Source organism: Trichechus manatus, unplaced genomic scaffold, assembly GCF_000243295.1.
Source record: "Trichechus manatus latirostris isolate Lorelei unplaced genomic scaffold, TriManLat1.0 scaffold00064, whole genome shotgun sequence".
In the NCBI taxonomy this organism is placed as follows: domain Eukaryota; kingdom Metazoa; phylum Chordata; class Mammalia; order Sirenia; family Trichechidae; genus Trichechus; species Trichechus manatus.
The window spans coordinates 12,599,405-12,619,564 of NW_004444000.1; the positions used below are offsets into that span (position 1 = coordinate 12,599,405).

General features: G+C 41.5%; 1 protein-coding gene and 1 pseudogene across 5 annotated transcripts in view; one reads left to right on the top strand and one right to left on the bottom strand.

The window, feature by feature from the left end:
- FAM118B (family with sequence similarity 118 member B) overlaps positions 1 to 20,160 on the bottom strand; it is a 78,611-nt gene that overhangs the window by 15,531 nt on the left and 42,920 nt on the right. For all 5 annotated transcript variants that reach the window (XM_023734080.1, XM_023734076.1, XM_023734079.1 and 2 more), the window contains 3 exons: positions 11,433 to 11,660; positions 8,357 to 8,485; positions 5,379 to 5,664 (listed from right to left, as the gene is read on the bottom strand). In XM_023734080.1, coding sequence (XP_023589848.1) covers positions 5,379 to 5,664; positions 8,357 to 8,485; positions 11,433 to 11,660 — 643 coding nt within the window. The remainder of the gene's footprint in view (positions 1 to 5,378; positions 5,665 to 8,356; positions 8,486 to 11,432; positions 11,661 to 20,160) is intronic.
- On the top strand, positions 17,544 to 20,048 carry LOC105756424 (serine/arginine-rich splicing factor 10 pseudogene; annotated as a pseudogene).

Sequence of the window (20,160 nt, forward strand, 5' to 3'; positions counted from 1 at the left end):
TGGCTTTAACAAAGAGAAATTTATTTTCTCATAGTCTAGTAGGCTAGAAGTCCAAATTCAGGGCATCAGCTCCAGGGGAAGGCTTTCTCTCTCTGTTGGCTCTGGAGGAAGGTCTTGTCCTCAGTCTTCCCCTGGTCAAGGAGTTTCTCAGGTGCAGGGATTCCAGGGCCAAAGGATGTGCTCTGCTCCCGGTGCTGCTTTCTTGGTGATGTGAGGTCCCCCACTCTCTGCTTGCTTCCCTTTCCTTTTATCTCTCGAGAGATAAAAGGTGGTACAAGGCCACATCCCTGGAAAACTCCCTTTATACTGGATCAGGGATGTGACCTGGGTAAGGTGGTGTTAGAATCCCACAGTAATCCTCTTTAACATAAAATTACAATCACAAATGGAGGGCAACCACAGAATACTGGGATATCATGGCCTAGCCAAACTGATACACACTTTTTTTGGGCACAGAATTCAATCCATGCCAGGGAACAACCTTGCTGACAGAGCAGCCAAACAGGCCACCTCTCAAATTATCTTGCCCAAGCCCACAGTTGATTCCAACTCATAGAGACCTTATAGGACCAAGCAGAACTGCCCCATAGGGTTTCGAAAGAGTACCTGGTGGATTCGAACTGCCGACCTTTTTGGTTAGCAGCCTTAGCTCTTAACCACTGCACCACCAAGGTTTCCCAAGTTATCTTAGCCCCAATGAAAACAGAAAAAGGAGATTACCCTTGTTTGTTCATAAATAATCATAATCAGAAAAATTAATTAAAAAATCAATTATTAGTTAAAACTAAGGCAAGTTAAAAATGGAAGAAAGCAGGTTGTTCTTAGGATCCCATAACCAAATTATAGTTTCTGGCCTAATCAGAAGCTTGTCTTGCCTTAATCATTTCATGTTATGTTGAAAGGTCTCTAGGAAAGATTCTATTTAGCATGAGATAAAATGATTGAAATTTTGAAGAAATACTGGAAGGGACAATTCTTTGAGGCTGCCGAGCATATTGCTTCTCATTGCTCTATTTGTTCCCTCTGTAACTATAAAAGGCAAACCTTTTAAAGTTTCACCTGGGAAATACCCATTACCTTCAGGACCTATGCTTTAATGGCAATTAGATTTTATCCAGCTCCTCATTCAAATGGTTATAAATATGTATCACTGATGATTTGCAGATTTTCACATCAGGTAAAGCCTTTCCTAGTCACTATGCCACTGCAACGTTTGTAGCTAAGAAACTTCTTGAAAATACAATCCCCACTTAAGGAGCACCAACAATTCTCTGCAGTGACAGGGGGACCCATTTTACTGGATAAGTAATTAAAGAAATATGTAAGATTTTTTCCATTTATCAAAGACTTAATTGCCCTTACCATCTACAATCTTCTGGACTAGTAGAAAGAACTAATGGTATAATAAAACCCAGTTGGCCAAACTTTCTGAATCCCTGAGCTTATTTTGGATTAAGGTCTTCCCCCTTAGTCCTTTCTAAATTTGAAGTACACTCCATTCAGGCCAGATAAATTAGCCCTGCATTAAATTATCACTGGAAGACCTATAGCCCCTTCCTTATTTCTCAACCTATATTGATTACAATTTAGTTCAACCTGAATTACCGAAATATTGTCACTCTTTGATTCAGTACTCTAAAGAGCACCTTTGATGAGTTAAAGAAACTTTTGAAGACCAAAATTTAGAAATAAAAAAATTACCTACCACGAAACCAGGTGACTAGGTATATTGGAAGAGGCACCAATTAAAAGATTCCTGAAGCCTCATTGCAAAGGACCATTTTTGGTCCTTCTCACTAACCCCCGTGTTGCTAAATTACAGGGAGTTAAAACTTGGATCCATCTGTCTCAGTTAAAGAAGGCTAACGCCCCTGCCTGGACTGTTAAACCTACAGAAGGACTTACACTGAAGTTCAAACGCCCTTGTGGCCAGAAGCAGACAGCTCTTCCCAAGGTCATGGAAGAAGACCTCATGCAAGGTCTTGGAATTAGTGGACTTTGTTTTTGAGATTGCCTTATTTTAGAAGCTTGACTTTATTGACTATTAAAAACTTTTTATGCAGACTATTGACATTTTTGCCACTTGCTTTGTATTTATAGCTATCTTTTCACTGATTGCTGTACTGCACTTTGTGGGTATTATTCCTTGTTTTAATATCCTCTTTTGTCATGCAAATAACTGAAGGAGGAGTCTGCTTTATCACAGCTATTATTTTCATAACATTTGCCTTATTGTATTACTTTTTAGTTTGTCTTCTTACACTATGAGGCCTTTCTTAGTATTCTCTTATTGTATATCATGACTCTTGCTGATGCCTGGTATGATAATGCCTTTGTTAGATTAGCTCAATCAGTAGCTAGTGCTGGTAATCTGACTGACTGTTGGATTTGCCATCAAATCCCAAAATGTGGAATACTAACTCAGACCCTTTAGCTATACCTGTTTTTAACTATAGCTCTGTACCTGATTCCACTGTAAATCCTAATATTTCCTTTAAGTGGGCTATATGTGTCAGGTTGTAGCACCCTCCAGAATTATTAACAAGTCCCCAGGTGACATGTTTCAATTTAACTTAATACCTTTGAGTCAATGATACAGAGTAAAGTTTGAAAAACTGTACCAAAAATAAAGAGAAGCTCTACCCATGGACTGATTGGTCACTCATATGCCTGAGGAATCCCTTGCAGCAGCACCAAAGGAACACCACCCTTTTGTCATCGCATTTACCACTCTACATGTCGGGGGCTACTGTCTACTCGTAACAACTTTCTGACTGAAGAATGGCTCAAAAAAGTCAACTAAACCATCTCTTTTCCACAAAACGACACTGGAAATTTCTACGTTCTGTGCTCCTCATGGATATACATTTTTATGTGGAGGATCAAAATACCCCACTAAGAAAAACCCAAATCCAAATAACGAACCCTATGCTTGGGCATTACCGTGCCTAGATTGTTTAAAAATGACAGGTCAGTGTACACTCGGCTTTTTAGGCATTCTCCTGAATCTCCACTCTTAAAATGAAAAGTGTATACTGGACCAACAATCTGAAACTCTTCCTGACACAAAAGAAATTATGAAAACCCTATAATGGACATATCTGGGGATAGATGGGCACTTCTCCAGGGCTTTTTTCCACTTGTGGGTATCCCCAAATTTGAAAAATCTATTTGCAGTTTGTCTGCTACTATGTTCCAAAAAACATATGAACCAGCCGATAGCACTGAAGCCCAACAAGAATCTTTTAACTCTCTTGCCAAAGTTGTTTTGGATGATAGAATTGCCACTGATTTTATTCTAGCACAAGGACGAGTTCGTGCAATTGCTAATACCACCTGTACTTGCATAAATACATCAGGAGAAGTGGAACAAGATCTTGAACAAGTCCACCAGAAAGCTACATGGCTTCAACTACTCCCTATGTCCAACTCCCCTTTTCTTGATATTTTTAGTTGGCTACCTACTGAAATTGGTTCTTGGCTTTGTTCAGTTTTACAAACTGGATTTTCTTAATTGTTATAATAGTTATTATAGGATTAATCAAGTGTTTTTATGAAATGCTTTTCAGATGCTTGTACTGACAATGCAACACTACTTGCTATGCAAATGATCATGTATTTTGAAGAAACAGCAATTCCTTAGAGAACAGTTTGGCTCTTTACCTTGGCTGATGCCCCTCTCTGTCAAGTATTCCTTTTAATTTGGCCCTGCTCTGACACATCCCTTCTTAAAAGATCACAGAATCAGAAGTCCAAGCTATGGCATGGGGAAGACGGAACAGATGGTGCCCGGCTACCTTTCACGGAGAGTGTCAGGGGCCTTAAAAGCCTATTTTCATAGGCAGCCATCTAATAAACGCGAGGAAAATATGTCCATGCAGAAGACATGCTTAGAATAGAGATCAGAGAATCTCAATAGGAATTCTTGGTCCCAAGAGGGGGTTGTGAAGGGGCCCCAGAAATCTAGGTGCCTGACATGAGGAGAGGCTTCTGCCCAAGAGGTAGGCCAGGCTCCATTTTGTTGTTTACTGCTCAGTCTGAGCTGACTCTCAAAAGTTAGCTAGCCAGAATACTTCAGGAAGCCTACAGGCTCCCCTCCCCTCCCTTCCTCTCACAGAATGCTCCCAGGAAGGACACTTACTCAGGCTGGCCTCCCAAATATCCATAGATTAACAAGCTGTTAATTGATGCAAATTTTATGATTAGCAAAACAATGTTTAAGGGATCTTGTAATTATCTTGTGCCTGTTAAAGCAGGATTTTGTAAATGCCAACCAATCAGAGTTTTTTCCTTGTAAATTCCTATACTTTCTTTACTTAAACTGTGAAAAATTTCTTTGGCTGGAGTGCTTTTGTGAATCCTCACGAAGTGCTGCCTAATTTGGATCACTCTATTCCCTTAACAAAACTCTATGCTTTAATTTTACCAAAGAGTCCAGTTTGCTCTTTGACAATTTAAAATATTTGTTTTTTTTTCTGTTTATAAATACATAATCATTGTAGAAAACATTACACAGAAACAAAAAATTTAAAAACATCTTAAATTCTACCACATAAAGAAAATAGGAGTTAATTTAGTAAACATCATTACAGATACTCCTCTACATAAATACACACAAAAATAGATCTATAATTTTACATGAATGGGACCAACTATTTCATAATCTGCTTTTTTTCTTCTTCACCCAATATATCTCTGACATATTTTTATGGCATATAAAAACAGGTACACATTTTCCCTTTTATTGGCTTCATTATATTCCATCAAATAAATATTGGTTGTCTATAGAATTCCCTATTGATCGGGACATCTTACGTTGCTTCAAATTTTTTGCCATTATACATAACACTGATTATGTCCTTACATACACATCTTTGTGACATTGTCCAATTATCTCTTTAGGAGAAATTTCTCTTAGAATAAATTACCCTGAGTGGGATTTCTGGGGCAGAGGTTTTAAATTTTGATTCATATTCCAAATTTCCCTTCATAAAAGCTGTTATTAACTGTACCTTCCCACCAACAGTACATGAATATGTTCCTTTGCTTATACGCTTAGCCAAAACTGAGTTATCATTCTTCTCTATTTTGAAATATAAATTCTAATTGCATTTCATTGTTAACCAGTGAGGCTGAACATCTTAACATATATTTTCCCATTATTCCTACTTTTATTTTAAACTGTTGAGGGATACCTTTTCCCCATTTTCCTACTATTGAAATGGCATTTTAGTCTAACTTGAACACTAACTCTGATCTCCCTTTGTCATGTGGTTAGGAATTATATTTCTCATGTAGATAATGATTTTACCCATCAGAAATATATAAATGGCTTTAGAGCTGTTGCTCTGATCCCTCAAGCTCAGAATGCATCTTACCTGATCTACCCCTCGTTGAGATCTCACATGTCAGTCGCTTAAAATATTCGGGAAGATCAGCATATTCATTTCCGTAGGAGATGACTTTAATCCCTTTGTCTAGCATGTCTTCCCGAAGCTTCTTGAACTCATCTACATCTCCTCTCCGAACCAGCATGAAATGTTCTAAGTCAGATTTATGCTTGACAGCCTCCAGGAAAAGGGCTTGGAAAGTGGTGTCATCCACAGTCCAGCCACAACCCAGGAAAAGAAATGACTTGTTTTCGTAGAGTTTCTGAATCTCTCTCTTGAAGGAAAAGAAAGAACATATGAATGACAGTGAACACACACGAGGCATGTCTGAAACATTACATAAAGTCAACAGATTCATAACTGCCCCACTTAGACTGTGATGACCAACCAACCAAGCCCCAGAGACTTAAGAAGGTCGATACAGTCTATGCAAGAGTCCGATCTCCTGCTTGTTCATTACTGTAACTTGGTGATTGGTCTAAAATTGTATCTTTACCTGGCATTCTTCTGTAGGTTCTCTAATCAGGGTTTCATAGGCTTCGCACTGGTCTACTGGTCTTGTAGTTTATTTTTCAGATCTGTGTACCAAGAGGCCTTTAGACACTGGCTGAGTACATCTTCAATAAATCCTACTCTTTCCATCTTCTGGGTCATATTTGTTTTGCCTTACACACTGAATCATGATCACCAGAGAAGACAAATCCACCACCAGATTTGCTCAAGAAAGTCTGAGGCGTAGAACATCAACGTGTGTGTACATGTGTGTATATACAGTTGATCCTTACTTGGGGATTCTGTAATTTTAGTTCACCTACTTGCTAGAATTTACTCGTAACCTCCAAATCAAAACTTGTGGCGCTTTTGTGGTCGTTTGTGGACATGTACAGAGCAGTAAAAAACTGGAGTCCCCAGGCACATACAGTCCCAGCTAAGGTTAAAGAAAGTGACGCTCTGCCTTCTTGTTTCAGTTTTCATACTGTAAACAAGTGTCCTTTTCATAGTCTATTCAGTGCCATGTTTTTACCATTTTTACGCTTTTTTTTTTATATTTTATTGTTTAAAATGGCCCCCAGGCAGTGTTGAAGTATTGTCTAGTGTTCCTAAGTACAAGAAAACTGTGCTGTGCCTTATGGACAAAAAATACATGTATTAAATAAGCTTTGTCCAGGCATGAGTTACAGGGCTGCTGACTGTGAGTTCAACGTTAATGAGTTAATGATATATGTTAAAAGGTTGTCTTTAAACAAAAACACACATAAAATAAGCTCATGTATTGCTCGGTTGATGAAAATCTTGTGACCAGAGGCCCGCAGGAACCAAAGCCTGTATTTCCCCTAGGAGCAATGATTCAGAATTCACTAATTCAGTGTTTGTGCTGATTTCATAGATCATAACTACTGCAAATCACGTGAATAAACTGCTCTTCGTTATTAAAAACATTAGAAGTGACTTTGTGTGAGGGATCAATCAATCTCAGTGATGGGTGCAGTTACAGGAGATGTCAGGGAAACAATAGGTGGAGAAAAATCCCCCACGCTTTATAGAACATCACATTTTCTTGGTCTTTCTTTTGCCACATCATGTAAAGGTGCTACCATTCTACGTGGCTCAGTCCTGAAAACAGCCAGTACACACACTTTTTCTTAGTGTTAGGGGCCCGTGTACGCATGAGCAAGTCCAAAGTTTCCATCCCAAAAGATCCACGAACTTTTTCACAAAGAAGAAAACCTTCATCTTATAATCAAAAAAATTTTCCACTGAGCAGTGATTATTTTGTTAATTCAGTAAAATCCCATCATCATTTGCACATCTCTTTAGAATGTATGTTCTAGTACTGGCTGATCAGTAAAAAGCCGACCAAATCATTTTTCGTACGTTGTTACTGTTGTGTGCCATCCAGTCGATTTCGACTCATAGTGACCTTCTAGGACACAGCAAACGGCCCCATAGTGTTTCCTAGGCTGAAATCTTTACAGGAGCAGATCGCTAATTACTGGCCTTTTGGTTAGCAGCCAAGGGCTTAACCATTAATAAACCGAACAGTGAGTAAGGGTAATAATGTGTTCTTGGTATGTGTTATGGATTGAATTCTGTTCCCCAGAAACATGTGTTGTAAATCCTAACCTGTGCCTGTGGTTATAATCCCATTTGTGAATGGGTTATGTTTGTTGTATTAATGAGACAGGATTAGGTTAAGTTAATGAGGATTAAAAAAAAAAAAAAACAAACAAACCCATTGCCATCCATTCGATTCTGACTCACTGACCCTATAGGACAGAGTAGAGCTGCCCCATAGGTTTCCAAGAAGCAGCTGGTGGATTCAAACTGCCGACCTTTTTGGTTAGCAGCTGAACTCTTCACCACTGCACCACCAGGGCTCCTAATGACGATTAGGTTATGTTTTTTATATTAATAAGGCAAGATTAAGGTGTATCTTGAGTCAATTTCTTTTGAGATATAAAAGAGATTAAACAAGCAAGCTAAGTAGTAGAGATGGGCGAAGAAAGATGCCAAGCCACGTGAAGATCACCCAGGAGCAGAAGCTCAGAAGAGACAAGGACCTTCCTCCAGAGCTGACAGAGAGAAAGCCTTCCCCTAGAGCCGGCACCCTGAATTTGGACTTCTAGCCTCCTAAACTGTGAGAAAATAAATTTCTGTTAAAGCCACCCACTTGTGGTATTTCTGTTATAGCAGCACCGGATAGCTAAGACAAGTATGTGATGATGATGCCAATGACAGAGTGCCATCTGCTGGCTGTCAGACAAGTACAGACGAAATCCTATGGTTTGAAACGTTAAGAGAAGCTCTGCATTTCCTAGGATGGTGTGCACATCCACGAGCTGCAAAGCACAGGAAGATGGTTTGACCATCCAGATTTTTAACTACTGCGCAGAACATATTTCCCCTTTAAGACATATGACCTATCTAGAGAAGTTTCCCAGGAAGGACTTCCTGAGATCACTCACCATAACTTCAGTGTTCCTGAGCACGTTCTGATACCCAGCTGGATGTAGGACGATGCCACTGGGGTTGGTGTAGACTCCATGGATATGCAACACGCTCAGCTTCCGCTTCTCCTGAGCCCACTCAAGAACCTGCATGACACAAACACAACTCAATGAGGCTGGCGGGGTGGAGCAGCTGCTTCAAGGTCACAAGGGGCAAGAGGCTGTTCTGGAGGACGAGTCTTTTGACCTAACTCCCCGGCTTCATGGTACCATAGGACAAAACTACAAAAACTGAAGTGGCCGAGGTTTCCAATCCAGGTAGGACTGCCCACAGCAAGCTTGGTACTTGTCTTTGAAAATATCAACAATTAGCATTTATTTGTCTTCACCTGCAGAAACAACAGGGGCTCTTTCCACAGATGACATACATGAGAGCAATGGACGGCTGCTGGAGGAAGGGTTCCCAATGAATCAAGCCGCCCTCTCTCCATGCCCTTGTGTACTCCTTTTTCACAGTGACGCCAGGCTTGGCCTCATGACTTGCCGTAGCCAATGGGGCATCAGCAAACACGATACAAACAGAAACTTGAAAAATGTTTGTATGAGTCGTATTTCTCTCCTTTGCTGAATTTGGAACCCAGCTGACGTGTGAAGAAGCCTGGGCTAGCCTGCTAGGGACACATGGCCCAGCCAAATACCTGCACCAGCAAACATGTGCGTGAGGCCATTTTATACCATCCAGCCCTGGGTTCAGGCCACCAGCTGACTGCAGCCACGTGAGTAACCTGCAAGACCAGCAGAAGAACTGCCCACCGAGCCCAGGCCAAATTGTACTTCACATTATCGTGGGCAAAGAGAATGTTGGTTGTTTTGAAGTTTTGAAGGTGGTTAAGCTTCAGAGTGGTTTCTTACTGTAGCAATGTTGTTGCTGTTAGCTGGCATTGAACATGTCCAACTCATGGCAACCCCATGCACAAAAAGAATGAACTGCTGCCCAGTCCTGCTCCATCCCCATGATCAGCTGCAGGTTGGACCACGTGACCCACAGCAGGAGTCCACAGATAGGCCATTCTTCGCAGTCCGTCCTTCGTGTGGAAGCTTTGCTGAAACCTGTTCAGCATCATACCAACATGCAAGCCTCCACTGACATATGCGTAGGCAACAGATAAGTGATCAAAGAACCACTTTGGTCACGCCTCCGAATTACCTAAAAAACTACCCAAAGAAGAACAATCATTTAGATGACAATGATGACAACAGCCATCTGGACTCCATGGATCCGTTTTCAGAAGGATTTGAGACACTGTAAATTTATTCTTATAACATCCTGGAGAAATATGGTATGGATTAGGAAAAACAGCACAGAGATTTAGAATCTGAATATTACTAGGCCCCATTCTGACTACCAATCAGTGGCTTTAAACATTGCCTCTAATGTGGGCTAAAAATACAAAGGCAATCTTGAGGCTCAAGGCTGCAAAGCAAAGGGAAATGTCTAGTTTGATAGAGAGCCTCAGTTCTGAAAAGGTCCTCCTGCTTCTGATGAATACTCACATGACCCTTGGAGATTATGGCAGAAACTGCATGGAAGCTGTTCTAGTTACTAATTCTCGAGTTTCATTTAATCATTTGTTAATTTAAAAAATATTTACTGTACACCTACTGTATACCAAAAAAAACCCAAACCCATTGCCATTGAGTCAAACTCCAACTCACAGTGACCAAGGGTTTCCAAGGCTGCAAATCTTTATGGAAGCAGACTGCCACACCTTTCTCCTACAGAGCGGCAGGTAGGTTTGAACTGCCAACCTTCTGGTTAGCAGCTGAGTGCTTAACCACTTCGCCACCAGGGCTCTTTACCTATATAAAACCTGTTGTCACGGAGTCGATTCCAACTCCTGGTGACCCTATAGGACAGAGCAGAACGGCCCCATAGGGTTTCCACGGAGCGGCTGGTGGATTCAAACTGCCGACCTTTTGGGTTAGCAGCCAAGCTCTTAACCCCGCACCTCCAGGGCTTGTTACCTATACAGCAGGTACTAATTAGGTAAGAAATGTCGACATGGCAAGCAATCAAAACACAAACAGATGAACAGCCGAGATCAAACATTTCAAGTCGTAGTAACTGCTGTGAAGGAAACGATAAGCGTGGGGCCCGCCTTTAAGCAGCCTGGTCAGAGGGGGGCTCTCAGGGGATGTGGTATTCAAGTCAAGACTTACAGGGTGACCAGGAGCTGACCGTAGAAAGCATGAGGGTAACAGGTAGAAAACATTCCAGCCCGAGAAAACCATTTCTTTAAATTTGATTTCTCTCCCTTTTTAAAACCTGCCATCAAGGTCAGCAAAACCACCAGACTGGTATTACAGCTACTACTCTGGCAGAGGCAGTACTGTGGCAGTGAACACCAGTGGGCCGACCACTTGCCTATTCGAACTCAGTGTAGTTGGGCTACAAACTGGACTCACACAGGTTCCTGAGAAAAGTGAAGTACAGACAGAAAATGACACAAACCAGAGAGCAGGAGAAATGAGGCCTCAGGCATTCACCCCACTACTTCCTTGCATTCGCCTGCATCTGTAACTCACTATTATGGTAGACAGCTTGGGTATGGGATACAGCTAAAAAAAAACGCCTGCTGAAGCTTCCACTCAGCATTAACCACCGCCCAGCTATCACTTGGCCTGGACATCTTAGAAAGCTGCTCTTCCAGACATTATAAAGTCGTTTTCATACATTTCCAATAAATGTAAAACAAAAAACCGTAGGAGAGAACTCTAAATCCAAACTATAACCACCTGATACCACTGAGCGCTAAAGACGTCTTACAGTTCAAATGACTTCTCATAATCTTGTTTAAGTCAGATACAGTCATCAAAACTCAAAGAATTGAAAACTTTTAAGATCTGTGCATTTCACTGCATATTAGTAACTAATCTCAAAAAACAAACCAATCAACATCAAACAGGAATAAGAATCTTCCTTTTTAGAGCTACGTAAGTACAAACTCTATACAATACAATACTAGGAAACAGACTTTCTGGTGAAGATATATAACCCCCTTCCGTGAGAAGAGACTAAAGCTTTATTTTCTACCTTTTTCTCATCAGTAAGGTCCAGGGATTCAAGCTGTTTTCCCTGATCTGCTGCATAGAGTTCCAGGAGATTATCAAAATTTGTAGTTAATACTAGGGCTCCATTTTCCATCAGGTGGAGAACTGACTGAAGTAGCTGTTTCCCAGAATCTTCCATCTTTGACTCCAAGTCATCGAACACTTCATATAAACAGTCCTTGAAAAATGTGGATCGAACATTACTGGTACGCTGGAGAGGGATTAGAAAGAGAAAAATTAATTCAAGGTGTCTTGCTAGTCTATTTTTAAAAATTACAGTAATAGCAAATTTTTGAAGAATATTTTGTACTTAAAATAGTAGGGTTGTAAAAAGGAAAATGGGATGATACATGCCAAGTTCTTAGCATAATGCCTACCGAGCACATAAGAAACGCTATCACATCACACGCAAACAAGCATAAACTCTTTAAACAGGGATTTCTATAAAACGAAAAAAGTGGGAATGGCAAGGAGGTGTGAATTACCACCCAGACAACAAACAGTTGGGGTAGGAAGCACGGCTGTGGTTGTTAACTGCCGTCGAGTCGATTCTGACTCACGACGACCCCACGTGTGCAAAGTGTTCCATTGGGTTTTCAACGGCTGTGACCTTTTGGAAGCAGGTCACCAGGCCTTTTGGTTAGCAGTCGAGCACTTAACCTTTTGCGCAAACCAGCGACAGTACCAGCCCTCCAGACTTCAATACCTTTTTTTTTTTTAATTTTCCTTATCTAGGGAATGGTCACTAAAAGAAAGCTCTAAACGTGGATTAGCATCCTCGGCGCTTTTTATAGGTGCTTATGAATTTCAGAAAACCATTTAACTTCTCCCCGCCTGTTTTTTCCCTGGCATAATTCAGTAATTTGTTCACAGGTTTGCTATGATGAATACCTAGCATAATAAAGGCTATAAAATTTCTGCATTTTGCAGTTGTTAAAAATGATACCAGACTGTAATCAATTTCTAAACAGACTCCTTATTTCTCAACAAGGCGTTCATTTAAATAACTGCTCTCCCAGACTCATTTTGAACACGTGGATACACCTCTGAGGGCTAACAGCCAAACAGAAGACCAACCTCAACTGAGAAGTTGGCTTTATAACTTAAAAGACCAAGCAGCCTTGGGACAAAAGAAATCTGAAATGGGAAAGTAACTATGTGATATGATACTATCAAATAGCTTGGCTGCTAGCCAAAAGGTTGGCAGTTCGAACCCACCCAGCAGCTCGGCAGGAGAAAGACCTGGGAATCTGCTTCCATGAAGATTGCAGCCAAGAAAGCCCTACTGCGTTCTACTCTGTCACACGGGGTCGCCGTGAGTCGAAACTGACTCCACAGCACTTAACAACAATCCTATTCCTGAAATCCCATTCTATAACTCAGAGGAAGAATTAGTTCTAAAGCTCCCAATATTTCCCATTCATACTATAAGTAATGCACTTAGCTGCTACCCAAAAAACAAAAACAAATCCCAAACCTGCTGCCGTTGAGTCGATTCCGACTCATGGCGACCCTACATGTTACAGAGTAGAACCGATTCATAGTTTCCTAGGTTACGCTCTTTACGGAAGCAGACTGCATGACTTTCTTCCTGCGTGGGTTCAAACCACCAACTTAGCTGCTGGGTGGTAGATACTGCGCTCTGACCGTTTTTCCTCAAAGCAGTTTCCTATCTTCCTGGTGTCCTCCACACACCTTTCTAAGAGCCCAGTACGCAGATAAAGTTTCCACAGAACCGTCTACGCACATTCAAAAAACACATTTTAATTTGCCAGTTTTCCTAATTTTTCAAAGTATTTTATAAAATTATCAATTCTTTAATCATACCTACCAAATGAATGGTAAACAAATATTTTCACAGTAGAAAAATGAGAGCACAGAGGTGAAAGGGCACTTCTGCCTGGTGGTGACACTCCCAATACTATATCTGGGTTCCGGCAATCACTGTCCCACGCTACACCCCCCACTAGACAGCCTCCCACTGCATCCTGTAGTCAAGGGTCCGAAGAGTCTCTTCTAGTGCTCAAGATATGGTACTACCCCCTAACTTATGTGGCCAAAGATTTCAGTCACGTTTTTCAACCTCTGTCCATCTCGTTACATAATGTCATAAATAATTACCTCACATATTAACAACTCCTAGGCAACTAACCGGTGACCCTAACACGACTCAATCACAGCGAGCAATCTGATCAGAAACAAACAGAAGAATTTATAACTCTAATGAATTTCACTACGTAGAAGAGTCAAAATTTGTTATTAAAAACTATGGTTCTTTAATGTGTACCAAAATTACAAAACCATTCATCATTCTATGACCTAGCAATCTCACTTCTAAGAATGTATCCAACAGATATAATTGCAAACAAATGAAACGACATATAAAAGGTAACCACTGCTGGGTTATTTGTAATAGCAAACGACTAGAAATAAGCCAAGTACCCATGTACAGGGACTGGAATGGAAAGATCTCCAGGATATACTGTTAAGTCACACAAATGAGATGCAGAACAGTCTGTCTAGAGTGCTATCTACTGAGTTGGGGGTGGGGAGTGGGGGTAGTGAGATAAGAATAAATACAGTCCTACTTGCTTATATTTGCAGAAACACTGGAAAGATACACAAAAAACTAGTAAGATTGTTGGAGGGTGGTGTCATCGATTGAACTGTGTCCCCCAAAAATAATGTGTCAGCTTGGTTAGGCCATGATTCCCAGTATTGTATGGTTGTCCTCATTTTGTGATTGTAATTTTATGTTAAAGAGGATTAGGGTGGGATTGTAACATCCTTACCCAGGTCATATCCCTGATCCAATGTAAAGGGAGCTTCCCTGGGGTGTGGCCTGAACCACCTTTTCTCTCTCAAGAGATAGAAAGGAAAGGGAAGCGAGCAGAGAGGGTGGACCTTATACCATCAAGAAAGCAGCGCTGGGAGCAGAGAGTGTCCTTTGGACCCGAGGTTCCTGAGCTGAGATGCTCCCAGACCAAAGGAAGACTGATGACAAACAAGGACCTTCCTCCAGAGCTGCCAGAGAGAGAAAGCCTTGCCCTGGAGCAGGGGCCCTGAATTTGGACTTCTAGCCTACTGAACTGTGAGACAGTAAACTTCTCTTTGTTAAAGCCACCCACTTGCAGTATTTCTCTTACAGCAGCACCAGATGACTAAGTCAGGTGGGTTTAGGGGAGAAAGCAGACAGGGGCATAGGTGGGTGTGAGATGTCTCAATGTTCGTAAACCTTTTGATTTCTGCACTGTGTGTAAACAGTATCTATTCAAAACAGCAAAACCAAGTTTAAAATAAATAAAGAATATGATGACTTAGAGAACTTATTCTGTTGTGTTTTATAACTTCATTTTGTACTCTGACTCATGCATATGCACAACAATAGACACTATTTTCCACCACCAGTTTAATTATTACACAGATAAAAAGGCCCGGGTAGACAATCAGGTAATCATGGGTGTGGAATATAATTTCCTGCTTCTAAGAAAAGAAATACCAAAGGTTATAAACCCTGGAAATGAATTCTCTGAGCCACTTATTTGTAGCTAAACGTCTTTTAGTCCTTGTTATGGATTGAACTGTGTCCCTCAAAAGTGTGCGTCCACTTGGCTAGGCCACGATTCCCAGTATTGTGAGGCTGTCCACCATTTTGTCACCTGATGTGATTATCCTATGTGTTGTAAATCCTACCTCTAGGATGCTAATGAGGCAGGATTAGAGGCAGTTATGTTAATGAGGTAGGACCCAATTTACAAGATTAGGTTGTATTTTGAGTCAATCTCTCTTGAGATATAAAAGAGAGAAGTGAGCAGAGAGACGGGGGACCTCATTACCACCAAGCAAGAAGAGCCAGAAGCACTCGTCCTTTGGACCTGGGGTCACTGCACTGAGAAGCTCCTAGTCCAGGGGAAGACTGATGACAAGAACCTTCCCCCAGAGCCGACAGAGAGAAAGCCTTCCCCTGGAGCTGGCGCGCTGAATTAGGACTTCTAGCCTCCTAGACTGTGACAGAATAAACGTCTGTCTGTTAAAGCTGTCCGCTTGTGGTATTTCTGTTATGGCAGCACTAGATAACTATTTCTGTAAGTTATTAAGTCTTGCATATGAACACAGAGAGGAAGGAGACAGGCTTTTGTAGCAGCACTGATTTCATCAGATTGAAAATGAGCATTTTTCTCTCTCAAGGCAGGTGACACCAGAGCTAAACTACCACCAGTGCCCTCCACAAGCAAAGATAAAGGAATGAAAATATACACAGGGAGGTTCAGTGGTCAGAGGGAAATACCAAACTTCCACACACCTTCCAAGACCATTTCCTCATTCGTCTAGAACAGTGAACTGAATCCAAGGTGACTTCATTTCCTTCTACACTGTAACTCCTATCTTTCTGGTTCCAAATACAGTAAAAACAAAAAATAAACTCTGGATCCTTTTTTCCCCAAGGTTATTAACATTTATAGTGTGATTACCATGTGCCAGACACTTTATATACATTATCTCATTTATTCTGCACAGAGCTCCATGAGTTAAGTAATATTTTCCCAGTTTTACAGGGGCAAAATCAGATTCTGAGAAGTTGAGGGATCTGCCCAGGGTCCCAGTGCATTTAAATGCGAGTCTTCCTGATTCGGAAACCTGAGCTCGGTGCCCTGAATCCACAACATCCGTCTCCTCCTATGATACCACGTATGGCCAATCTTGTGGAACTTCAGCTCCCCGCCACCACACCTCTTTCCACTGAATAGTTCTGAAGCAATTTCCAGACATTGTGCCATTTCATTCATAGATACTCCAGTATGTTTTCTAAAACCTAAGTGCCTCCCCATTATACATAAAAGAAAACATAACCTTAATACCACTATCACACCTAAAAATTTTAATATTAATTCCTTAATATCAAATATTCAGTGTTCAACTTTCAACCAATCTCTCTTTTTTAACCATATTTTTTTTCTTTAGCTGATTATGCTTTTGCTATCATATTTACAAATCCTCCGCAAAATCTGAGGTCATGAATATTTATGCCTATGTTTTCTTCTAACAGTTTTAGTTTTAAATCTTACATTTAGATCTTAGATCCACTTTGAGTTAATTTTTATATAAGGTGTGAGTTGGGGGGGAAGTGTCATGGATTGAATTGTGTCCCCCAAAATATCTGTCAACTTGGCTGGGTCATGATTCCCAGTATTGTATGATTGTCTACCATTTTGTCATCTGATGTGATTTCCCTATGTGTTGTAAATCCTATTGCTATGATGTAATGAGATGGATTAGCGGCAGTTATACCGATGAGATCTACAAGATTAGAATGTGTTAAGACAATCTCTTTTGAAATATAAAAGAGAGAAATGAGCAGAGAGACAGGGGGACCTCATACCATCAAGAAAGCAGTGCCAGGAGCAAAATGCGTACTTTGGACCTGAGGTCCCTGTGCTGAGATGCTCCCAGACCAGGGGAAGACTGATGACAAGGACCTTCCTCCAGAGCCGACAGAGAGAGAAAGCCTTCCCCTGGAGCTGACGCCCTGAATTTGGACTTGTAGCCTACTGGACTATGAGAGAGTAAACTTCTCTTTGTTAAAGCCATCCACTTGTGGTATTTCTGTTACAACAGCACTAGATGACTAATACAGGAGGGGTCACATTAACTCTTTAAAACCTACTGATCCTTTACAAAGTTTTACGTTAGTGTCCCAATTAAGGGCAAGGAAATGAAAAGAGGAAATAAAACAATCTAAGTTTCTGCAATGGGTCATGAAACAGGAGGAAATTATTTTTAAATGCCTGTTTTTTTCAGCTAACCATTAATGACACTTCTTTCCTATAGCCCGAGGGTCTGAAGAAAAAAAATCATCGCTGAGAACTGACTTTTTAAGGAGGAAGAGTTCTACTGTCTCTGATATATCTCAAGTGAATTCTGATTTTAAGAAATCTGTAAGACAAAGCAAGGCAAGGAGGCCCTTTAATTATTTCAGGAGTTGGTATCCAACTCAGTTCGATCATATAAAACAAGACAAAAAGGGAGACTAAAATTCCTTAAAAGTATTTTGAGTGATTGCTTTTAAAATGAACATTAAAAACACCAAATATAGATGAAGTATGCACAGCCTGACCAAGGTAAACGATGTAACTAAGAAGTACGCAAGAAAAAAGGATGTTTTTGGTGAACGCCATGACATATACAACTGTGCAAGAACAACTAAAAACAAGGAGCGTGGTTCCGTGTTTCTGTGGGCATATACAGATGTATCTACATGCTGGTGTATATATATGCAAGTGTACGCATTCACATATGTTCATATATACAGTAAGGCACATGGGGGCACAAATACAGATACTTTCTAGACTGAAGCAAATACCTCACAGGATTGGTTTATGGGTCAACTGACATAATATAGTACGTAAAGTTTATGTTCTACATCCTAATTTGGTGAGTAGTGTCTGCAGTCTTAAGAGCTTGCAAGTGGCCATCTAAGATAGAATTATTGGTCTCTATGCGTCCAAAGTAAAAGGAAAAGAAGGAAACCAAATACTCAGAGAAGGAACTAGTCCATAGGACTAACAGTCTACACAAACCACAGCCTCATCTACTGGGACCAGAAGAACTAGATGATGCCTGACCATTGTGGTCAGGAACACAGTACTTGGATCCTGACAGAATGGGAGCAAAATGGTGAACAGGCCTTAAATTCTTAAAAAGTCCAGACTCACTGGACTACTCGAGACTGGAGAACTCCCTGAGACTATCACCCTAAGATACTCTTTAAATCTTGAACCAAAACTACTCCATGAGGTCATTTTTTAGCTAAATAACAGACTGGCTCATAAAATAAACAGTATCATCTGTGAGTACTCTTGCAGTACAGTGAATTACTTAATATGGTCTTTCTAGCCATAGTCTTTGTAACTTCCACCAAATGACTGGGTAGGACTATGCAGATGAGGTGTTTATGGCCCACCAAGGAGATTGGACAGCTTGCTAATAATGCAAATATGGTTCATGGCATCCTTGTGGGGATGGGACCATACAAATAAGGTATAAAGAAGGGGATTGGTCAGTTTTGCCATCCTGCTAAGGCTTAAAATGAGCCATCCCAGAGGCGGACAGAGGGAACCTGACTACCACCAAGAAGACAGGAGCAGAGCATGTCCTTTGGACCTAGGATCCCTGCACTGAGACCTTCCAGGAGACAGAGAGAGAGTTGGGACACCAGAGACGGCGAAAGACAGTGATAAGCAGCAACAGTGAAATGGCAGCAGCAGAGGCAGCAGAACCGACGGGCAGGAGACAGCGTGGTGGGCTTCCTGGCCTATGGAGCAAGAAAGCTGAGTGCCTTTGGGCAGGAGGCTTGCTGGCGGAATAGGATGCCTTCTGGCACTCGGTGGATCCAAGTATGCTGACCCAGGGAGCTAGAGCTACAGGTGAATGTTTTCAGGCCAAGGCTTACTGGGCAGAGTGAGGTGCCTCAGGGCACTTATTAGAGGCGCTAAAAGGGCTTTGTAACACTTGCCTGAGTAGAGTGGGGGGGGGGGGCAGAGAGAGGCATGCCTCATGGCTGAGAAGAGGCTGTTCTGATGGAAGAACTGTATCTTGAGTATTCTGGAACCTGAATTGTAACCTGTTACTTCTCTAATAAACCCCATAACTCTGAGTATTGTCTGTGAGTTCTGTGTGGCCTTTCCAACGAATTATTGAACCCAGCAGAGGAACAGAGAGCCCTGTGGGAGGGATAGTTGGTAAAAGGGTTGGAAGCTGAAGGCATGTCTGACCTCCACCTCATAGGAATCAGCCTTGGGCTGTGGATTTTGATTCTCCATCCCCCTCCTGAAGTTAGGGGACATCAGACGTCCCCGCCACACCATTTTCACAACTGTGCTCCTTTAAAAAATCATCTATATGGGGGCCAGTCCCGGTGCTGCAGGGAGGTAGGGCGGGGTGGAGGCGGGAGTGAAGTCTTGCAAACAGAGGTGGTTGCCGTAGCAGAGCCTTCTGGCTGTGTGTGTCTGAGGATCCTCCACAGGAACCGCCAACGGTCTGCAGAGTCCGTTAGAGCCCCTGGCTGAGATTCACACAGCCGAGGTGTCCCGCTACCTGTGCCCCCCCAACACGTCTCTGTTCGTGAGGAACGTGGCTGACGACACCAGGTCTGAAGATTTACGTCGAGAGTTTGGTCGCTATGGTCCTATAGTTGATGTGTATGTTCCACTTGATTTCTACACACGACGTCCAAGAGGATTTGCTTATGTTCAATTTGAGGATGTTCGTGATGCCGAAAATGCTTTACATAATTTGGACAGAAAATGGATTTGTGGACGTCAAATTGAAATCCAGTTTGCACAGGGGGATTGGAAGACACCAAATCAGGTGAAAGCCAAGGAAGGGAGGAATGTATACAGTTTTTCATGCTATGATGATGATGATGACAGATACAGACGTTCTAGAAGCCGAAGTTAGAAAGAAGGAGATCAAGACGTCGGTGTTTTGATTACAACTACAGAAGATCTTATAGTCCTAGAAAACCAAACTGCAGCTGGAATACCCAGTACAGTTCTGCTTACTACACTTCAAGAAAGATCTGAAAAAGCGGAAAAAGAACCAAAGAAGGGCAGTTCAAGTGACCAAAGGGTGGGTGGAAGGTGCTGCAGTATGAATATGGTACGAATATTCTGACTCTGGTCTGAAAAGATAAAAAGAATGTTAACGAAAAC